Below are 17153 nucleotides of genomic sequence, written 5' to 3'. Positions count from 1 at the left end.
TTTTACAATGACGTGCAAAATGGTTATAATAGTGCGATTAACCCAATTATTATAGTATATTTTGAGTTTTTAACAATATATAAATTATATAAAATATAAATTTTAGTCATTATAATTGATTAAACCAACACAAATATAATAACTAACTAGGATTAAGGACCAGTGTGTTTCGTCGGCTCCATAACCATATCCGTAATGTAGGTTAATACAACGTAAATAGGTAAATACAACTTAAATGATAGCTTCAAAATAACTCGACAACAAAATTTGCACAACTGCCACAAAATAAAGCATGGGCTTTATTTCAAACCCGTGGAAAGACAAATGCCTACAAAATTAAGAAAAAAACTTTGACTTTTATCTCAAACCCTCATGGTATAATTTGACTAGCAAAGGCAAGTATTGAGATAACGAAGCCACACAATGAAAAATAGTATCAATCTAACAACATGCTCACTTATTACAATATTAAATTTAAAACAAAAACGAAAGCCATGTTTCTCAATCTATTCCTACCACTTATCCTCTATTTTCCCCCAAAGAAGCTATGTCGTTTGATGGTTCATTAAGTTAATTAATCGAGACCCTTTTGTTCTAAAAAATAGCCCGGATTCTAATCTTTCATATACACCAACATGCTAAGATGATCATAATTTTAATCTTTATGAAAATAAACCTAGCTATGTCGTCATGTTTTTAATATATAACTTTAAAAATCAAAATAGTCAAATACTAATAAACCAATAATTAATTTTTTTGAGCCCGTGTGTATCATCATACAATTAAAGGACATGTAACCGCCCATTCATTTTTCAAAGTACATGAATGTATAAAAGTCAAGTATAAGTTAAAACATTTAACAATGAAAGATATCCATTTCACCACTTCTATTATTTTATTTAATATTAATAATGAACATTCATAATTCGGTTGATATAAATAAACTATAAGCAGGCCAGGCCAATTTTGACTCGTAGTTTAGAAAACGGGGCCCAAATCCTACCTTTCAAAATAATTTATCAAGATACTCGAATACCCTATTAACAAGATGCCTTTATACACTCATATAAAAAAACTATTGTCATCATTGTTGTAAAAAATATATAAATAATATTTGGTCTTAAATATCATCAATTTTTTTTATGTATAGATCAATAGATGAGAAAATAACTACATTATTCAAAACATGATCTCATGCAGTGAGCTCCCATTCGAAAATCAAATTAAACAAAGTAGAAAAGATTGGTATGGAGAATCATGTGTTAAAGATGTAACACAACGAGTTTACATAGTTCAAGAGCATTCAAAACACTTGCCGTAGAGGTTTTCTGAAGCCCCTCCATTATTTTGTATCTTTAAATACAGGATGATTATTCCATACAAACCATTTCATATAGCCTTATGAATAACTAATGAGTTTACGTTTAATATAGTGATTTTATCAATTTTATTATCACTACTACTAAGTTGGTTTTCATATGCATTCTACATAATTTTCTTCACTACTAATCCAACACTAATATGAATCATTTTATTGCTGTTTATAATATAACTTTCATATAAAACATTAAATTTTATTTTAATTATTTAACATGTTTATTTTTTTACTTTTAATGTTCTTGTTGTATTAATCTTGTGATTGTAACCATTGTTATTTCTTCAACCTCAAAAAAGATCATGGATATCAAGAAATCAAATGCCCAAAAAGTTTTAATATCCAAGAAACTTATCGTTGGATACCCAAAAAGATTAACACTCGATTGTAATAGTGTCTAACACTTGAATACTCAAAAAGTTTTAACACTCGATTGTAAATTTCTAATCAAGTTAATGGTTTTAATTGCTAGTTGGTCAAAAGTGAGTCAAACTATTCACAGGGCCGTTTTTGAGGCATTACAAGGTAGTCGACGGCCACAGGCCCAAATTTTTTTCGTCTTTTTGGAGCCGGCTCTGACTATTCAACTATCAAAGGGGTCTTGTAATGAGCATTCTTCGCCGACATGGAAGAGAGAGGGTGGCTAGTACTTAGCCATGAAAGAGCGTGACACATGCAACCTTGGGGGGGATAGGAGGAGGTGCGATCCACGAAGGTTTGTTACGCGCAATGATTTTCGTCGAAACTCGACAATTTCATACTTGATGGCATGTGTTACAAATGCTCTAATTAGCCTAAAAAGTTTGCACCATCCAAGTAAATCCAAACAAATAAGACCTAAACTAAAAAAATTAGAATATTAAAAAAGTGGGTCAAACTCCAAACCCAAAATATTGCCGGCCCATTTTATATTTATTATATGAATCACTAGGCACAAATCAAACAAACGATCGGCCGTTACACTCACTTTCACCTTCAAAGTTCAAACGAATTTGGTCGATCAGCAGAAGAAAGAAAATGGCTAGCAGCATTGGATTCTTTGAGCTGTTTAACAAAACGAAGATCCCGTCTGTAGGTCTCGGCACATGGCAATCGGACCCTGGTCTCGTCGGAGACGCCGTTGCCGCTGCTATCAAGGTTATTATTACTATTATTATTATTATTAATTTTCAATGTTTAGATGATTACAGTAGTTATTGCAGCTGAGTAGTAATGTATTCAAATATTCCTTACTCATCATCATATGATTTTTGTTAGTTACTAGTATTACATTATACTCATTAGTTCATTCCAATACGCACTCCCTCCCTCATGGATATATGTATTTATTTATAATTAGAGTTACATCCCTGATCCCTATATCACATAATTAGTGTTAGTAATGATTTGAATTTTGGAACCTAGTTTTTTTGGTTTCGGTTTTGTCATTTGAGTTTTAAAATTTCGGTCTCAATCATTTTGTTAATTAATATCTCATCGCTGCATACCAAATTATTATTTTCAGCCGAAGTTTCCAATTTTCACTAAATAGCGACCAGTCGATCGGTGATTAATCAGCGCGACTTTTACAACCATCATATCTTATAAATTCTTGTAAATTATTTAAAACAAAAAAAAATATACAAAATGAGAATCTATAAAATTCGTAATTTCGGTTTCACATAACGTAAAACCAAACCGCCGGTTTTTTTTCAGTTTGGTTTTTCCAGTTTTTTTGGTTTTGGATCAGTCATTTCGGTTTAATGCACACCCTTACCAAATAATGTCAATTTGATTATAAATTATGTTTTGAACCGATTGATTACACACATAATTAACGGTTCAAAATTAACGGGCAAACATATCAAAATTAATTGGTTGAATATGTTAACAGTTTTGAACTTAGTCTCTTATTGCTATAGAAAACATATTGATGCTACAAGTCAAATGGATTTTGATGCATGCAGAACAGTTTTTCACAGTATCACAACATCATGTAATGTTACAGTTATATTGTCTTACTAATAATGATTATTATGCATGTAGATGGGGTATCGACACATTGATTGTGCACAAATTTATGGCAATGAGAAGGAGGTACACAGTTTCTTGCTTTTATTCACCAAAGTGGTATTTTTTTCAGTTGCTAATAGTTTTAAATGTTGATATCTGTTATATGTTTATCAGATTGGGCTAGTTTTGAAGAAGCTGTTTCAAGATAATGTGGTCAAACGAGAAGATTTGTGGATTACTTCTAAGCTCTGGTTTGTAAAATCCATTGGTATCGATATTTTTTGAATTTACATGCGCGCATAAGTTAATAATTTAATATTATCTGCAGGTGTCGTGATCATGAACCAGAAGATGTACCTGTTGCATTAGACAGAACGTTAAATGATCTGCAGCTTGATTATCTTGATTTGTATCTTGTATGTATGAGTTACTTGATTCGGGGTTAGGCTTGTAAACGACCACGAACGGAACATGTTCGTGTTCGTTCATTTACTTTACCCGAACAAACGATTCAACACGAATAACTAAACGAGTGGGCTTTTCTTGTTTGTGCTCGTTTATGCTCGTTTGTAAACAAATTAAACGAACCGTTCACGAACGTAAACAAATGAATAGATGAATGAACATAACTGAGCTAAAACTTGTCAAAAGTTGTGTCGAGAACTATGTGTTAAGCGTAAAAGGTTGTTAAACTAGAATAAGTTCTAACGGGCCAAAAAAAGTTAAATGAATATATTAACGAACGTAAACGAACAAACTTATACAAACGCAAGCTAGCTAACATAAATGAAGGTAAAGGAACAGACAAACTTCCTGTTGAACGCTTCATGAACTGTTTACTGAATGCTCAGTTTTGGGTTCATGTTTTAGAATTGATTACTTAGCATCACATAATCACTTTCAGGACACGCATCCAAAGACTCCTGAAGTATTTTAATTCTGTACAATAAGTTTTATGTTTTTATAAGTATTTTCACCAGTTAAGTTTTCTTATTTAAATTGCAGATTCACTGGCCCGTAAAGATGAAGAAGGGATCCGAGGGATTTAAACCCGAGAATCTTGTTCCAGTAGATATTCCAAATACATGGAAAGCAATGGAAAAACTGTATGATTCTGGGAAAGCACGTGCGATTGGTGTTAGCAATTTTTCAACCAAAAAGTTGGAAAGCTTGTTGGATGTAGCCCGGGTACCACCAGCTGTCAACCAGGTGGAATGCCATCCTTCATGGAAGCAAACTAAGCTTAGAGACTTCTGCAAATTAAAAGGCGTTCACCTTTCTGTAAGTTTTTGATGTTTGTTTATTTAATAAACTAATGACCATCCTTCATGGATAGCGGCGCAGCTTGTTGCTCGCTTACCCATTATCCAGATGTAGTTCGGTTTGTGTTTATATGTGTAAGAAATATCATTGACTTCCTCGTGAGGGAAAAATGACCATTAGAACATAAACATAAAAAAATGTTCATTTAATTAAATGAACGAACATGAACATTCGATTATGTTTGATCATTTACGTTTGTGAGCATTCGTTTGTCTTTTGTTCATTTACGCTCACTCGGTTACATATTTAATAATACTAGTTGGCCTGTCATGTATTGGGTAATCGGTTAACTAACTGAACAAACGAACAACAACACTTTTTTTTCTTTCACTTGCGCTTGCTGATGTTCGTTTAGAGTATAAATGAACTAACATAAACTAACACAAGCACGTTCCAGTTTCTTTAAGAAAGAACTTGAACAAGAAAATATGTTCGTTTAATGTTTGTGTTCGTTCGTTATTCGGTTAAAGTTAGATGGGCGAATATGAACAAGCTTCGTTTGTGTAAATTAGGTTCATTTAAAGACCTACCTGGCCACCGGGGTCGGCTCGGTCATTTAAATTAAATAACAAACTTCATATATATGTACATACGTACAACAACAGCATATATTAGTTATACAATATGATTTATAACATTAACAAGTTATCAATAGTTATAATTTCCATATATATGTAGGGATATTCACCACTTGGTTCACCGGGAACCACATTTATCAAAAGTGATGTACTGAAAAGCCCGGTTTTAGCTTCGGTAGCTGAGAAACTGGGAAAAACGCCAGCTCAGGTTGCTCTCCGGTGGGGCCTACAAATGGGTCATAGTATACTTCCCAAGAGCACAAGTGAAGCCCGAATCAAAGAAAATTTTGATGTGTTTGACTGGTCAATTCCCGATGACTTGTTCACTAAAATCTCTTCTGAGATTGAGCAGGTATGCTTACTTTCTGTTATCCTTGTATGTTGCAAAAAGGGCGGGTTGAGTGGGTCAAACAAGTTGGATAACAGGTCAAAACGGGCTGGCTTGGGTTGAACCAGGGGTGCAATCAAGCCAACTCACTCGTGAGCTACTCAAGATCTGTTTGCTAAATGCTCGAGCCGAGCTTAAATGTGCTTGAGTTTGAACCTAAGCTCAAGCTCTTTTAAATTAATCGAGGCAAGTTCGGCTTGACGGCTCATTAACATTTTGTTTTTCTTTCAATCTGCTAATTAAATTTTGAAACTGGCCAATATGTTTATTATAGTATGAAAAAATAGTTAGCATATATGATTCTCAAATTAGATCATTGTGATAAGTTTAGTTGCCAAATTGGACCATTTTGCAAAGTGCATAGTTACTCTATGGAATTTGCCATGATTAACAGGGCCGTCTCCAAGAATTTAAATACCTCGGCCGAGCCAAAATATAAAGGCTTGTAGGCTTTAAAGAAAATTTTTTATTCGCTAATGTACATGAATAAAACTTTTATCGACCGATTTATTATAAGCAGAAACCATTCTGAGCATTTAACTATCTCGTAAACCTTTGCAAATAACCTTATTTTTAACACCAAAAAACATATATATGTAATATGTATAAAAAAGTTTGTGCCCCCAAAACTTATATGCCCCAGCCGATGGTGCGGCTCGCACACCCTCCGAGCCTCCCCTGATGATTAATATAATTAAATATGAACTATTATCACAATAATGATCTTTTTTTTTTTCGAATAAAACCCGTTAGAAGGTTACAAGTTACAACTTACAAGCACTTGACTATCTCACAATCTTTTAGTTGAGCTTTTAAAATTTACTCATTCGACTTGCTACCATCAAAGTAGATGCCAAATCGACATGTTCACATAAATGAGTTGAAACTGATACTGCGAGTTCAATTTTGTACATAAAGTTTTAAATATAATATCTATTGTTTGCAGGCTAGACTTCTGAGAGGCACTTCTTTTGTGAATGAGACTCATGGTTCCTACAAGACCCTTGAGGAACTATGGGATGGTGAAATATGACATGATGTTTATGTTTACCATTTTCATAAATTAATAAAGATTCAAGACTTTCATAATTCAGTCTTAGCTTCAACGTTTACTATTTCCATATATGTCAAAACATCAGTCAATTCATTCACTTGAGTTGCATGTGTTGTGATGGGATAATTAAACATTAGTCATTCTTGTTTATTAATATCTTTTCGTGTTTGCTACATTTTGTTATATGTTATAAAACTATCATTGTCTCTCTATACATATATAACAATATCCACACATCATATCTTTATCTATGGCCATTCTTTTAATTTAAAACGGTTTTGAGTTGTTAAGCTACCTAAACTTGTCCTAATTGTAATAAACAAGAAAAAGAAAACATATTTTATTCACTAAATACAGTTATCTTTTTTAAGCATCGATAATGATAGGGTAGTTACATAATATTTTGTCGGTTTATAATCATAATATCTAATATACATATTTTTACATGACATTTATACAATTTATTTTCAAAATAAGTTATAAAAACAATAACCATGTTTCACCAATAAAGTCACTCATATTTTTCACTCAAAATTTAATTGTTTATCCATTGTCGTAATTTTTTTATAAATGTAATCTTTTTAAAGATGAATATATATGAAATTCAGTAATATTTAGTGACTATTTCTTGTAAGTTGATTTAAATGGAACAATAATAAAATTTCTTTATTCATTGTTAGTGTGTGTTTTTTCTTATACAGTTTTACGTACTTTTCCATCACCAAATAGTAAGAATTAAGAAAGATTAATACGTGTTTCATAATTTAATTCATCTTTCGTTTAACATCTAAGAAAAAAATTACAAAATAAATGAATTCATGATTGGATTTTAGTATAACTAAAACTGTAAAGAAACTTGGGTACTATACCTTCCCAAAAAATATAGTCATAGAGTTCGTGTCTTTTAAAATTATGAAGTGTGAAAAATGATGGGTTTTAAAGTTTGGTTAACTTAGGTTATGAGAATTTTATGCCATATTATTTTTAAGGAGAATCATGCATCGTATTTATACGTTCTATTTAATAGTATGAATAAATAAATATGCAATTTTAAATGTGTATATTCTATATTATGGTTCTATAAGTGAATATTATATATTAAATTGTACATAGAAGTTAAATTATTGTGAATTAGCAGTCACAAACTCACAATATAATATGACGGTTTCCGTTCATTCCTCATTCTTTTTTTCTTGGTTACAACATGAAATGTATTATATTCACAAGAAATACAAAACTAACGTAGCTCTGATGCGATTATATTCCCATCAATGTTTAATATATTTTAAATAAATCAGTATGAATGATACGTGCAGGGTATATATCGATGCCACAAAACTACCCATAAACATGTATGGCTATTATCTTAAATCTCCAATCAACAAAACTATAATAAAATATCCATTCTTATCTTAGCTCTCCAACAATAAAAGTTCCCATATAATATATATTTTTAAGTATTTATATAGATCACTATGATAGAAACTGTATTAGAAGGATTAAAGCAAGAATATTGAATAATGTTGATAATTTTGCAAGTTATAAATTTATTTGTAAAGAAGTGAAATAAAAGAAGCATAAAATTGTAAGTTAAGCTCATAAAATTGTGACACGTGAAAATTTATTAAGTATAATTTTCTGACTATTTTATAACTTAATTTTTAAAATAGTTTTGACCCATAGATAATTATAATGAATGAGAGCTAAGAGATTAGAAGAATATGAAGGAAAATTGACTCGTTTATAACTTAATTGTCAAATTAATTTTAACTAATGACCCATGGATAGCCAGGATGAATGTGATTAGTATATTAGAAGGAAAAAAACTATGTTATAATTTAATATAGGTTTAACACATAAGACTCATTGTTTTACTTTATTAGAAGGGTAAGATAGAATACTATAATATTAAGACTATAACTAACCCAATAGCTCTAAAGCAAAATAACAATTTCCTTCTGCTTCCCTACGTACATGCTAAAATCATATATTCTGTACAAAGGATCGATCGTACATGTGTATTTATATAGTATTTATATACATGTGGTATACATGCACACTCATGTATATAATTTTACCCATAAGTTCATGGTTGTGTACGTATTTATGTGTTTTTATGCATTAAGTTTGATAATATAAGATAGAAGTATTTAATTATGATGTAATCTCAGCTATATATACAAGAATTAAAAAAAAAATTGATAAAACATTAAAACCCATATTCAACTAGTTTTATACCCGTTCTATGGACGGGCGTTCAATGTCATAATAGCACAACTATCTTTGTTTGCATTCTAAACCAAAATTACATACATTTTAGATAAAAGCTCAACTCTTTAACTTATACGTAAAAAATAAATATATGACTTTGTTAAAAGAACACACAAAATAGTGAATTAACAAAGGAGTTTTGGAAAAAAAAACTAAACTTAAAGCCCATCTCCATAAATATAAAAAATTGTATAAAAATATTAAAAATTTATAGATAATGCAAATTTAGGTTATTTGAATTGGTTTTGAGATGCTAAATTCAATATGCATCAAAATAAAGAGGTTAAATGGGTCAAAGATGCATAGAATTAAAATGAGATGTAAAACACGAATCTGGATTAGTTAACTAAAATTTTGACCTGTATTTTACTCATTTTGTATTTTACTCCGTTTGTTTTAGTTCGTAGAGTGACCTCTTTGAATAGATGGCATTGTGGTATTTGGTGTTTTTTAAAGTTTTTAAACATAATTCTTATTTCAATGCTTTTGAACGGCCAGATCTCTTTTTGGTGCCTCTTGCTTTTCTTTTAAATAAATTTCTACCTTGTTACACACTTTTGTTATCTTAAAATTTCTTTTTAGTGGTATTTAGGTTTCCTTCCTGCTCGTATTGAATCTAATAGAAACGACACTAAAACCGGCAACGACCGAAAATCTTTACCATGAATGAAATTGTATAAAGACGTACATTACATGGGAAGAAGTACAAACAATGCACTAAAATATAGGTAAAAAATTTTTCTTTACAGAAATCAAATTCTTATTTAGCATTATACAGTTCAAACAACTTAGCCATAACTATTGAGGTAGTGAGCCATTATAACTTATATTTCACACACGATTCACATTTGTGTTCTTTAGATCATATTATCGATATTGAGACCAAGGAACTATGTCAATGTTGAAACTCTTATGATTGATTGCCTGCACATAAAACCATCAAATATTTTTATATATTAAAAAAATCATAAAAAACAAACTTACTAAAGGGCAAATTACATGTTCCATGGATTAAATCATGGATTCACAAGACACTTAACAAATAGATAAAAGTTTTAAGCAATTTGCTATATTTGTTTAACAACATACCTGAGATCCACAATTCACCAAAATACATTTAAGTGAGGAGATAACTGTAAAAGCATGCCAACTGTAACATTCAGTTTTTGATGCCCATAAACTTGGTCTTGTTTTAGGCTGAGGAGTGTTTCTCTTAAGACTCAAATGCAATGCATCAACCTCCTAAAAATATGCAAGGTAGACATTAATTACAGGCAACATTATACATATGAAAAAAAAAATCGAATGATTGTATAAAAATCACCAACTAATCCTGGTGAAGAGGGATCGTTCCAACAAATCCTCAATCTTCTCACCAGATTCTTCTGAATGGACTCGCAATCTTCATGTGATTGAGGATTAAACACATACCAAATATTCAATAAAATCAATTACAAATACATATATAGAGAAAAAAAATCAAATACCATATGCTTGTGACTTGTCTTTGTCAAACGCAAATGACGCCAAAATTGACTTAATTGTCATACACCTGAACACAAGAAATAGTATGTATTAACATAATAATCATGCTTCTTTGGTTTGGTGGGCTTCACTGCCCAATTGCTTGAACCACATCACAAAATACACATAAATCAAATATAAAAATAAACGCATATTTAAATAATTTATAGTCGATAAATAACATAAACAAATTACCAAATGCTAATAGAAAATGAATATTTACCTAGTAAAACAATTCAAAAATGAACACGGAAGAGAAGGATGGAAGGTTTAGTGATTTTGAACGTGGTGTGAACCTGCAATTTTGTTGACGTACACATGCATGCGATTTCGAATGGAACCCGACACCTGCTATTTCGATCAAATGGAACTGTAAATGGTCGGGGTTAAAAAGAAGTCAGAAGGAACAACTGGGGTTAAGAAGCTAAACTATCGGAGACGTGGGGAGGAGCCTATGGGTTGGAAAAAGAGACTATAACTGTGATGAACTGTTCGCTCTAGAACCATTCTAGTCTAACTGCTCTTAGCCGCTGCTTCTAGAAGCTTTTCAAGGGGTTTATACGGCTGTGATTTGAAGATGGAAGGGTCCAGATTAATCTAAAAGTTGATTACTTGAATGGGGAACAATATATTATATAATAAGGTTGGAAATAACACGACGGGTATATAACACACTACAAATCAATAATGAATAATTACACATAAAGCGACATGTAATATATAGGTTGAAATAACCTATCTAGCTTGAAAATAACATCAGTACAACTCACCCATAGTTTATGTTCTAGTGGATTTTTAGAAAACGAAATTTAATGTTTAGACGTTGGAAATTTGTCAGTGATTTTCAACGGATCATGGACATGGACGTATATTAAAAACTCAAATTTCTTTTTATTTCTTTAAATTTTGACATAAAATAAATCTGGATGAAAAAACCTTTACAATAGGACCCTTTTTATAGGGATTTTTAATTTTTACACGCGTGTCAAAATTTCAAAACAACAAATGAAATCTTTAAAACAAGTTAAATAACAACCAAAATTGCAGGTGATAGCTAGAATATGCATCAACTTAAATTATGAATTTTGGGACTCGCCTACAGACTTTTGTCACAAGGCCCGACTCATCGAGACCTTTCCGTTGACTAGTAACGTGTCCCGTAAGCTTACATGTAGCCCAAGCTATGCCTCTTCTAAGTTAAGGCTATTTCAACCATGTTTGTCCCTATCAAGTCGGTACATATAAGAGTTTGTTAACTCTTGGATTAGCATATTAATTTTTAAGAGAAAGCACGAGAATAGTTACTTTACAAAAAATAAGTAAAGACGTGTTAGAAGACCATAGTAGATACACGTAAAAGGTAGATCGATGTAAAACCATGAATAAACAAAAAAGAAGAGAGTAAAAAACAAGTTAAGATTTTGTACACAAATGCATAAGTGAGCATAAAATAGATTATAATTAAGTCTTAAACTTGTCTGAAAAATGCAAGTAGAGAATACAATTTTTTTTTAGATTTAAAAGGCATAGTCACGTCAATAATTGGTACACAAGCGACAAGCATGAAGTTAGAGTTACAACTTTACATTCTAGCATAATATATAATAACGTCAAAATATAATTATTTAATATGTAGATACCATTTCCCCAAACATTATAGAGTCTGATGATTATATTCTAAGTGAGATTATCTATTGACAATTTGGATGGAGTCCAACAAAGAGTTATAGGGAAAGAGGTAACATGTTGTGTTTTGGAACGAGGCTAAATGTGTCTTCATTTCAGATTGCCAGGTTTACATATTTATTATTGACATGTATTTGTCCTTATACATACAAACAACTAATGTCATTAAAAGATTTGATACTTGCCAAAAGATTCATAATACAAGTTGGAGAATTCAAACCAAAAAGCCTTCAAAACTCTAGTTGTTATATACACATGTACATTATACCACAACCAAATTTACATAAAATATCATGATATTTGAATAACTTTATATATCTGTTACTTAAAGTATGCAGATCCTATTCGACGGAACTATGTCTTTTTTTGTGGTAACTTAGTTACGCAAGTAGTGTCTATCTGGCTATTTCTAACTTCCATTATATGAATCAAACACATTATATGATAATAAGCATAACCGGCCTCTCATATAAACCATAAGCATTGCGAGTGAAGTTTGAGTCATCGATCAATCGACATTCACAGCTTCAAAACAAATGATTGCTAAATAAATATCAAATATATATAGTTAAGTGTTGTCTACCTTCATAAGAGAAGTGCATATATTCTCACCATGGACTAAATATAGTTCGTATCTTATGGGAATGTATTCCGTTTGGCTAAAATATTAAGAAACCGGTTTGTGCAAATTGGAATTTTTTGTACTTGTTTAGTTAGAAACATGGCCGAATCAATTTATATAAACACAAATCGGGTTCAAAATCATAGCCCTATTTGTAAAAAAAGAAAAAGAACAAAAAAAAACCTTTCGGTTTAGCATGCTATATTGCAGGATTATTATGATACGCATTTTTATCTTAACAGAAAGTTTATGAGATTGATCAGAGCCGAGAGTACGTATTACCGTGTAGTAAGAATCGAAAGTAATCAAGCCATAAAAATATTTGAAACCCCAATTTTCGGCTTATTTTTCATGGTCGAGCCATCAATTATTAGAAAATCATATACTTCATATACTGTATTGCATGTCGACTAAATAATTTACTTAAGGAACAAATTACAAACCACATTACCCTACTTTTGGGACACTAAATATGCTCTATGATCAATTTAGTCTCTGGCTTGGGTCTATAAACCTGTCCCATCTGTTTATTTCATTTTCCCTCCATTTTTAATCTCATTTTTGTGCATCTCATTACATATGCAAACACATCAATATATGGTTAGATATCACCAAATTAACAAAAACTAGAAGACAGGATTGGTGGATCAAATATATAAGGCCATAGTCTTTTCGTATCTCAATCCTAGTTATTTTAAATGCAATGTATGTCCTACTGGATTAAATTCAACATATGAACAACGTGATTGTGGCCTATATATGATCTGGAAAAGTGAAAATACCTGGTTTTATTTTGGAGATAAGACAGATTGATAGAAACAGTTTGAAAACACACTTTGGCATAGCATGTTGTATAGGATTTAGCTATCTAAGCATTTTCTGAAAGTTCTTGTGCTTTCAGAAAATGCTTGGGTGGCAAACGAACTCCATAAAGTACTCTGGTGAAAAGCTGTAAATGAAGTTAAGTGGAAAACGATATATATAGTTTGCTTGTGACACTTGACGAGTTAATTTGCTTGTCACACCAGCGAACTCCAAAATGAGTTCCTTTTGAAGGGGCAGTGATGTGATCTAGATAAGGATTTTCACAAAACATCTAAAAGTATTTAGATAAATCATAAACCAACTATCCATCCAAAAAAAAATCACTTTATAGCATGTAATTCAATATACAAAAAGTTCAATCAATTAATATTCATGTAAATTACATGTATATCTTGTTACACTCACATGGTTGATTGTTATCATCCTCAACAAAGAAGACTTAATTGCCTTCAAATCTTTAATCAAATGAACTAAAAGTTAACAAATGGAAGAAGCAACAACGCTTATAAAACACACAGTTTCTGCACACATCACCTTATCAATCAAGATCGACGATCACCTAGCCTTAACTCAAGATCCAAAGTCTCCAAACTCGATTTTGCGCTTCCTTCAAGTGGCACCACTGATTCAGCTTCATCACCATTTACCAATTTACTATTTTTCGGAAAGAAAGACCGTACACCACCCTGATGATCATCTATTCGCCTCTTCTTAACGATCAAACACTCGTCTTCATCATCCTTGTTGTCATCACATCTTCTTCTAACTCGTGAATTCGACTGAACAACTTTTGTAGTACTACCCTTATCCTGATGATCATATCCTGAATAGGGTATATGATGAAATCTTTTTTGAGGTAATTCAAACTTGGAGCATGATAATATAGGGGTACCCTTTTGATGGTCTTGACCGAAAGAGTAACTAAAAGGACGGATGATCGAAAGGGTGGGCGGTTTCGAAGAAGAAGATGAATATAGAGGATGAACATGATCCAAGTCCAAATTAGGGTTAGGGTTTTGTAACAACCATATATCAAAAGATGTAGGAGCTTGATTATTATTGTTTGAAGTTGAAATCTTCTTGAGCCTAGCTCTATCTCTCCTATGAACATTCATGTGACCACCAAGAGCTTGAGCTGACCTAAACTCTCTTCTACAAAAGCTACAAGTGTAAGATCTTGGAGGCCATACACACCCTCCAAGTGCCCCGGTCGCATCTTCTGCGAATGCTTGCTCTTCCCATGAATCGCCAAACGAAGACAAGACATGGGGATTCAAACAAGGTTGGTCCTTTTGGATCCAATATCTTGATTGATCCATAACTGATGATGGAACAAGAATCAAATGAATAATAAGTAAAGTAGAGGAGAGACAGAAAGGAGGTGGTCAGTCTATATCTTAGTTTGAGGGAAAGTGAAAGGTACTTAGAGAATCTTTTCGGGAAAAGTGGAACTGTAAGTAGTAAGATGTGACAAATTCGTTGCTAATTAACAAATGAAGAGTTTGGCTGTTTTCTGGAGCAACTTTTTTGGGGTTTTGTTTCATCTTCAACAATGACATAATTCTTCTACCCCACTGAATAATTAAACACCAAAGTTATCTGAAATCTAATTAACCTTTATGGGATGGTGTATTAATGGCAACTACTTATAACATTTCTTGCGGTCCAAACTTTTTTTAAGTTACCGGTTTTGTCGATGCTTAGATTATTCATAACTTGACGTCTGATTTTTTGGTTCGAGTCGAATCAAGTATATATGTAATGATAGTTAGTTGTTGCAAATGGTAAAACTAAGAGTTGAAACAAGGATTTGATGTGATCATGACCACGAAAAGATAATGAACCATTCGATAACTAAGTAAAGAATAAGTTGAAGTACATAATCAAGTTTGAGGGTTATTCTTTTGCTTTTCACTTGGTTTTTCAAATGTAACAAATATAACTTAATCATTTCTATGAAAGTTTAAAAAATTATGTTCAAAAGTTTTAGAGTCAGTTGATCTCATAGTCTCATACCCTCTATAAGAAGCTATTGGTAAACACACTGTAATCATTTAAGACTACAAATTGCACAGCACTAGGATTTGTGATAAAACTATATCACGACTATTTTCTTGGCTTTTATTTATAGCTTCAAATGTATTAAAACATTTAAGACTACAAAATAGCTTGTATTTAATCTATTTAAAAGAAATTAAATGAAGTGACTTTAAATTGAAAATTGAAATTAATCTATGAACTTATTACATCATTTTAAAAGCTAATATAACTTAACCTGTTTTCTAGTAGTGTCACAAGCTAATAACTCAACCTGTTAAAAACCAGACCTACAAATTCAGCTTCATGATCACTCGGCTTCGATTAACCCATAGCAGCTTTATACGTAGTGTAATTTTACCTATTTTCGGCCAAAAGTTTGAGCCTGGCCCCCCTCGTTTATGATTTTTATAATACATTTTGAGACCACCCCCGACATTCGTGTCCAAGCTTCGCCACTGTTTATCATAACCTCTTGAAGATCAATATCTAGCACAAGGTACGTACGATTAATCTGAGCCAGTTGGCCATGAGTATTGATGGATCCCGTGATCTTTGAGTGATCTTTGAGGTAACTATAGCATTGTTTAGAGCAAGAAAAAAAAGTTTATATGAAATCTAGGTGTTGTTAGGGTTAGAGAAAAGAATATTATAATAATATGGCATGGTTTCTGTTAATTCCTTATTCTTTATTCTTGGTTCCAACATGAATTGTATTTTATTCACACAAGATACAAAAACACCGCAGCTTGCGCTTACAGCATAATGCGATTATATTCCCATAAATGTAATTTTAAAGTATATTTTAAATCACTATGAATGATGCGAGCAGGCTTTTTAAATTGAATAAGTAAATAAATAAATAAAGAAAATCGATTCTACATAGTTGGTCAGTGTGTCAAAGTAAGTTATTCATGAAAAGTGAATGTAAAGACGGCTAAGTATATCCTTAAACACTAGACGGTTAACTGAGATTCCTCTCAAATTATATGTATGAGATGCTAGGGTATAAGTGCCGGATATTCCTTGGCAAATTAAGTACGTACATGTTTTTACTTTTTAGTGCAAATTCCTCTAAAAGTTTATTTGAGTTGGAATATTCAATCGTCGTTTAAATTGTTACGGATCCACTGGTTATTACTTATACTTGCAAACAGACATTAAACAAATCGACACGAAACACTATATGACGTCCAATGGCTTAGACACGACACAACACATATAAACATATGAGCCAGCCTAAATTCAACCCGTAAACCTGAAACTCATTAACTCGTCAACTCAACATGCATGCATGATTGACACATCTAGATCTTACCGTGACTTGTTAGTATTTTATTAATATATTTAACAAACAACATGGTTAATTTTGTATACCTCTTATTATGGTACATTAACATGTATTGAAATTTATAAAAGTAATGTTGGGTGACATTCTAAACTTAAAAATTAAAATAACTTCTAGTGCCCAAACAAAT

General features: G+C 31.8%; 2 protein-coding genes across 3 annotated transcripts; one reads left to right on the top strand and one right to left on the bottom strand.

The window, feature by feature from the left end:
- Positions 1-2392: 2392 nt before the first annotated feature.
- On the top strand, positions 2393-6859 carry LOC143609444 (NADPH-dependent aldo-keto reductase, chloroplastic-like). 2 transcript variants are annotated; one of them, XM_077084198.1, is made up of 7 exons: positions 2393-2512; positions 3401-3451; positions 3542-3618; positions 3696-3783; positions 4373-4648; positions 5369-5620; positions 6603-6859. In XM_077084198.1, the coding sequence occupies exons 1-7, from the start codon at positions 2393-2395 to the stop codon at positions 6687-6689; spliced, it is 951 nt and encodes a 316-aa protein (XP_076940313.1). In that variant the 3' UTR covers positions 6690-6859. The 2 variants fall into 2 exon arrangements, with proteins under 2 accessions (XP_076940313.1, XP_076940312.1); XM_077084197.1 differs by lacking the exon at positions 6603-6859 and having other exon boundaries at positions 5369-5784.
- Positions 6860-13905: 7046 nt separating this feature from the next.
- On the bottom strand, positions 13906-15459 carry LOC143609450 (zinc finger protein 10-like). The gene has a single exon (XM_077084204.1). The coding sequence runs from the start codon at positions 14955-14957 to the stop codon at positions 14181-14183; it is 777 nt and encodes a 258-aa protein (XP_076940319.1). The 5' UTR covers positions 14958-15459; the 3' UTR covers positions 13906-14180.
- Positions 15460-17153: the final 1694 nt, after the last annotated feature.

Source organism: Bidens hawaiensis, unplaced genomic scaffold (genome assembly GCF_021521415.1).
Source record: "Bidens hawaiensis isolate Kalapana, Puna unplaced genomic scaffold, B.hawaiensis_p1.1 tig00419641_1, whole genome shotgun sequence".
Lineage (NCBI taxonomy): Eukaryota > Viridiplantae > Streptophyta > Magnoliopsida > Asterales > Asteraceae > Bidens > Bidens hawaiensis.
This window is presented reverse-complemented; position numbering and strand designations above follow the sequence as displayed.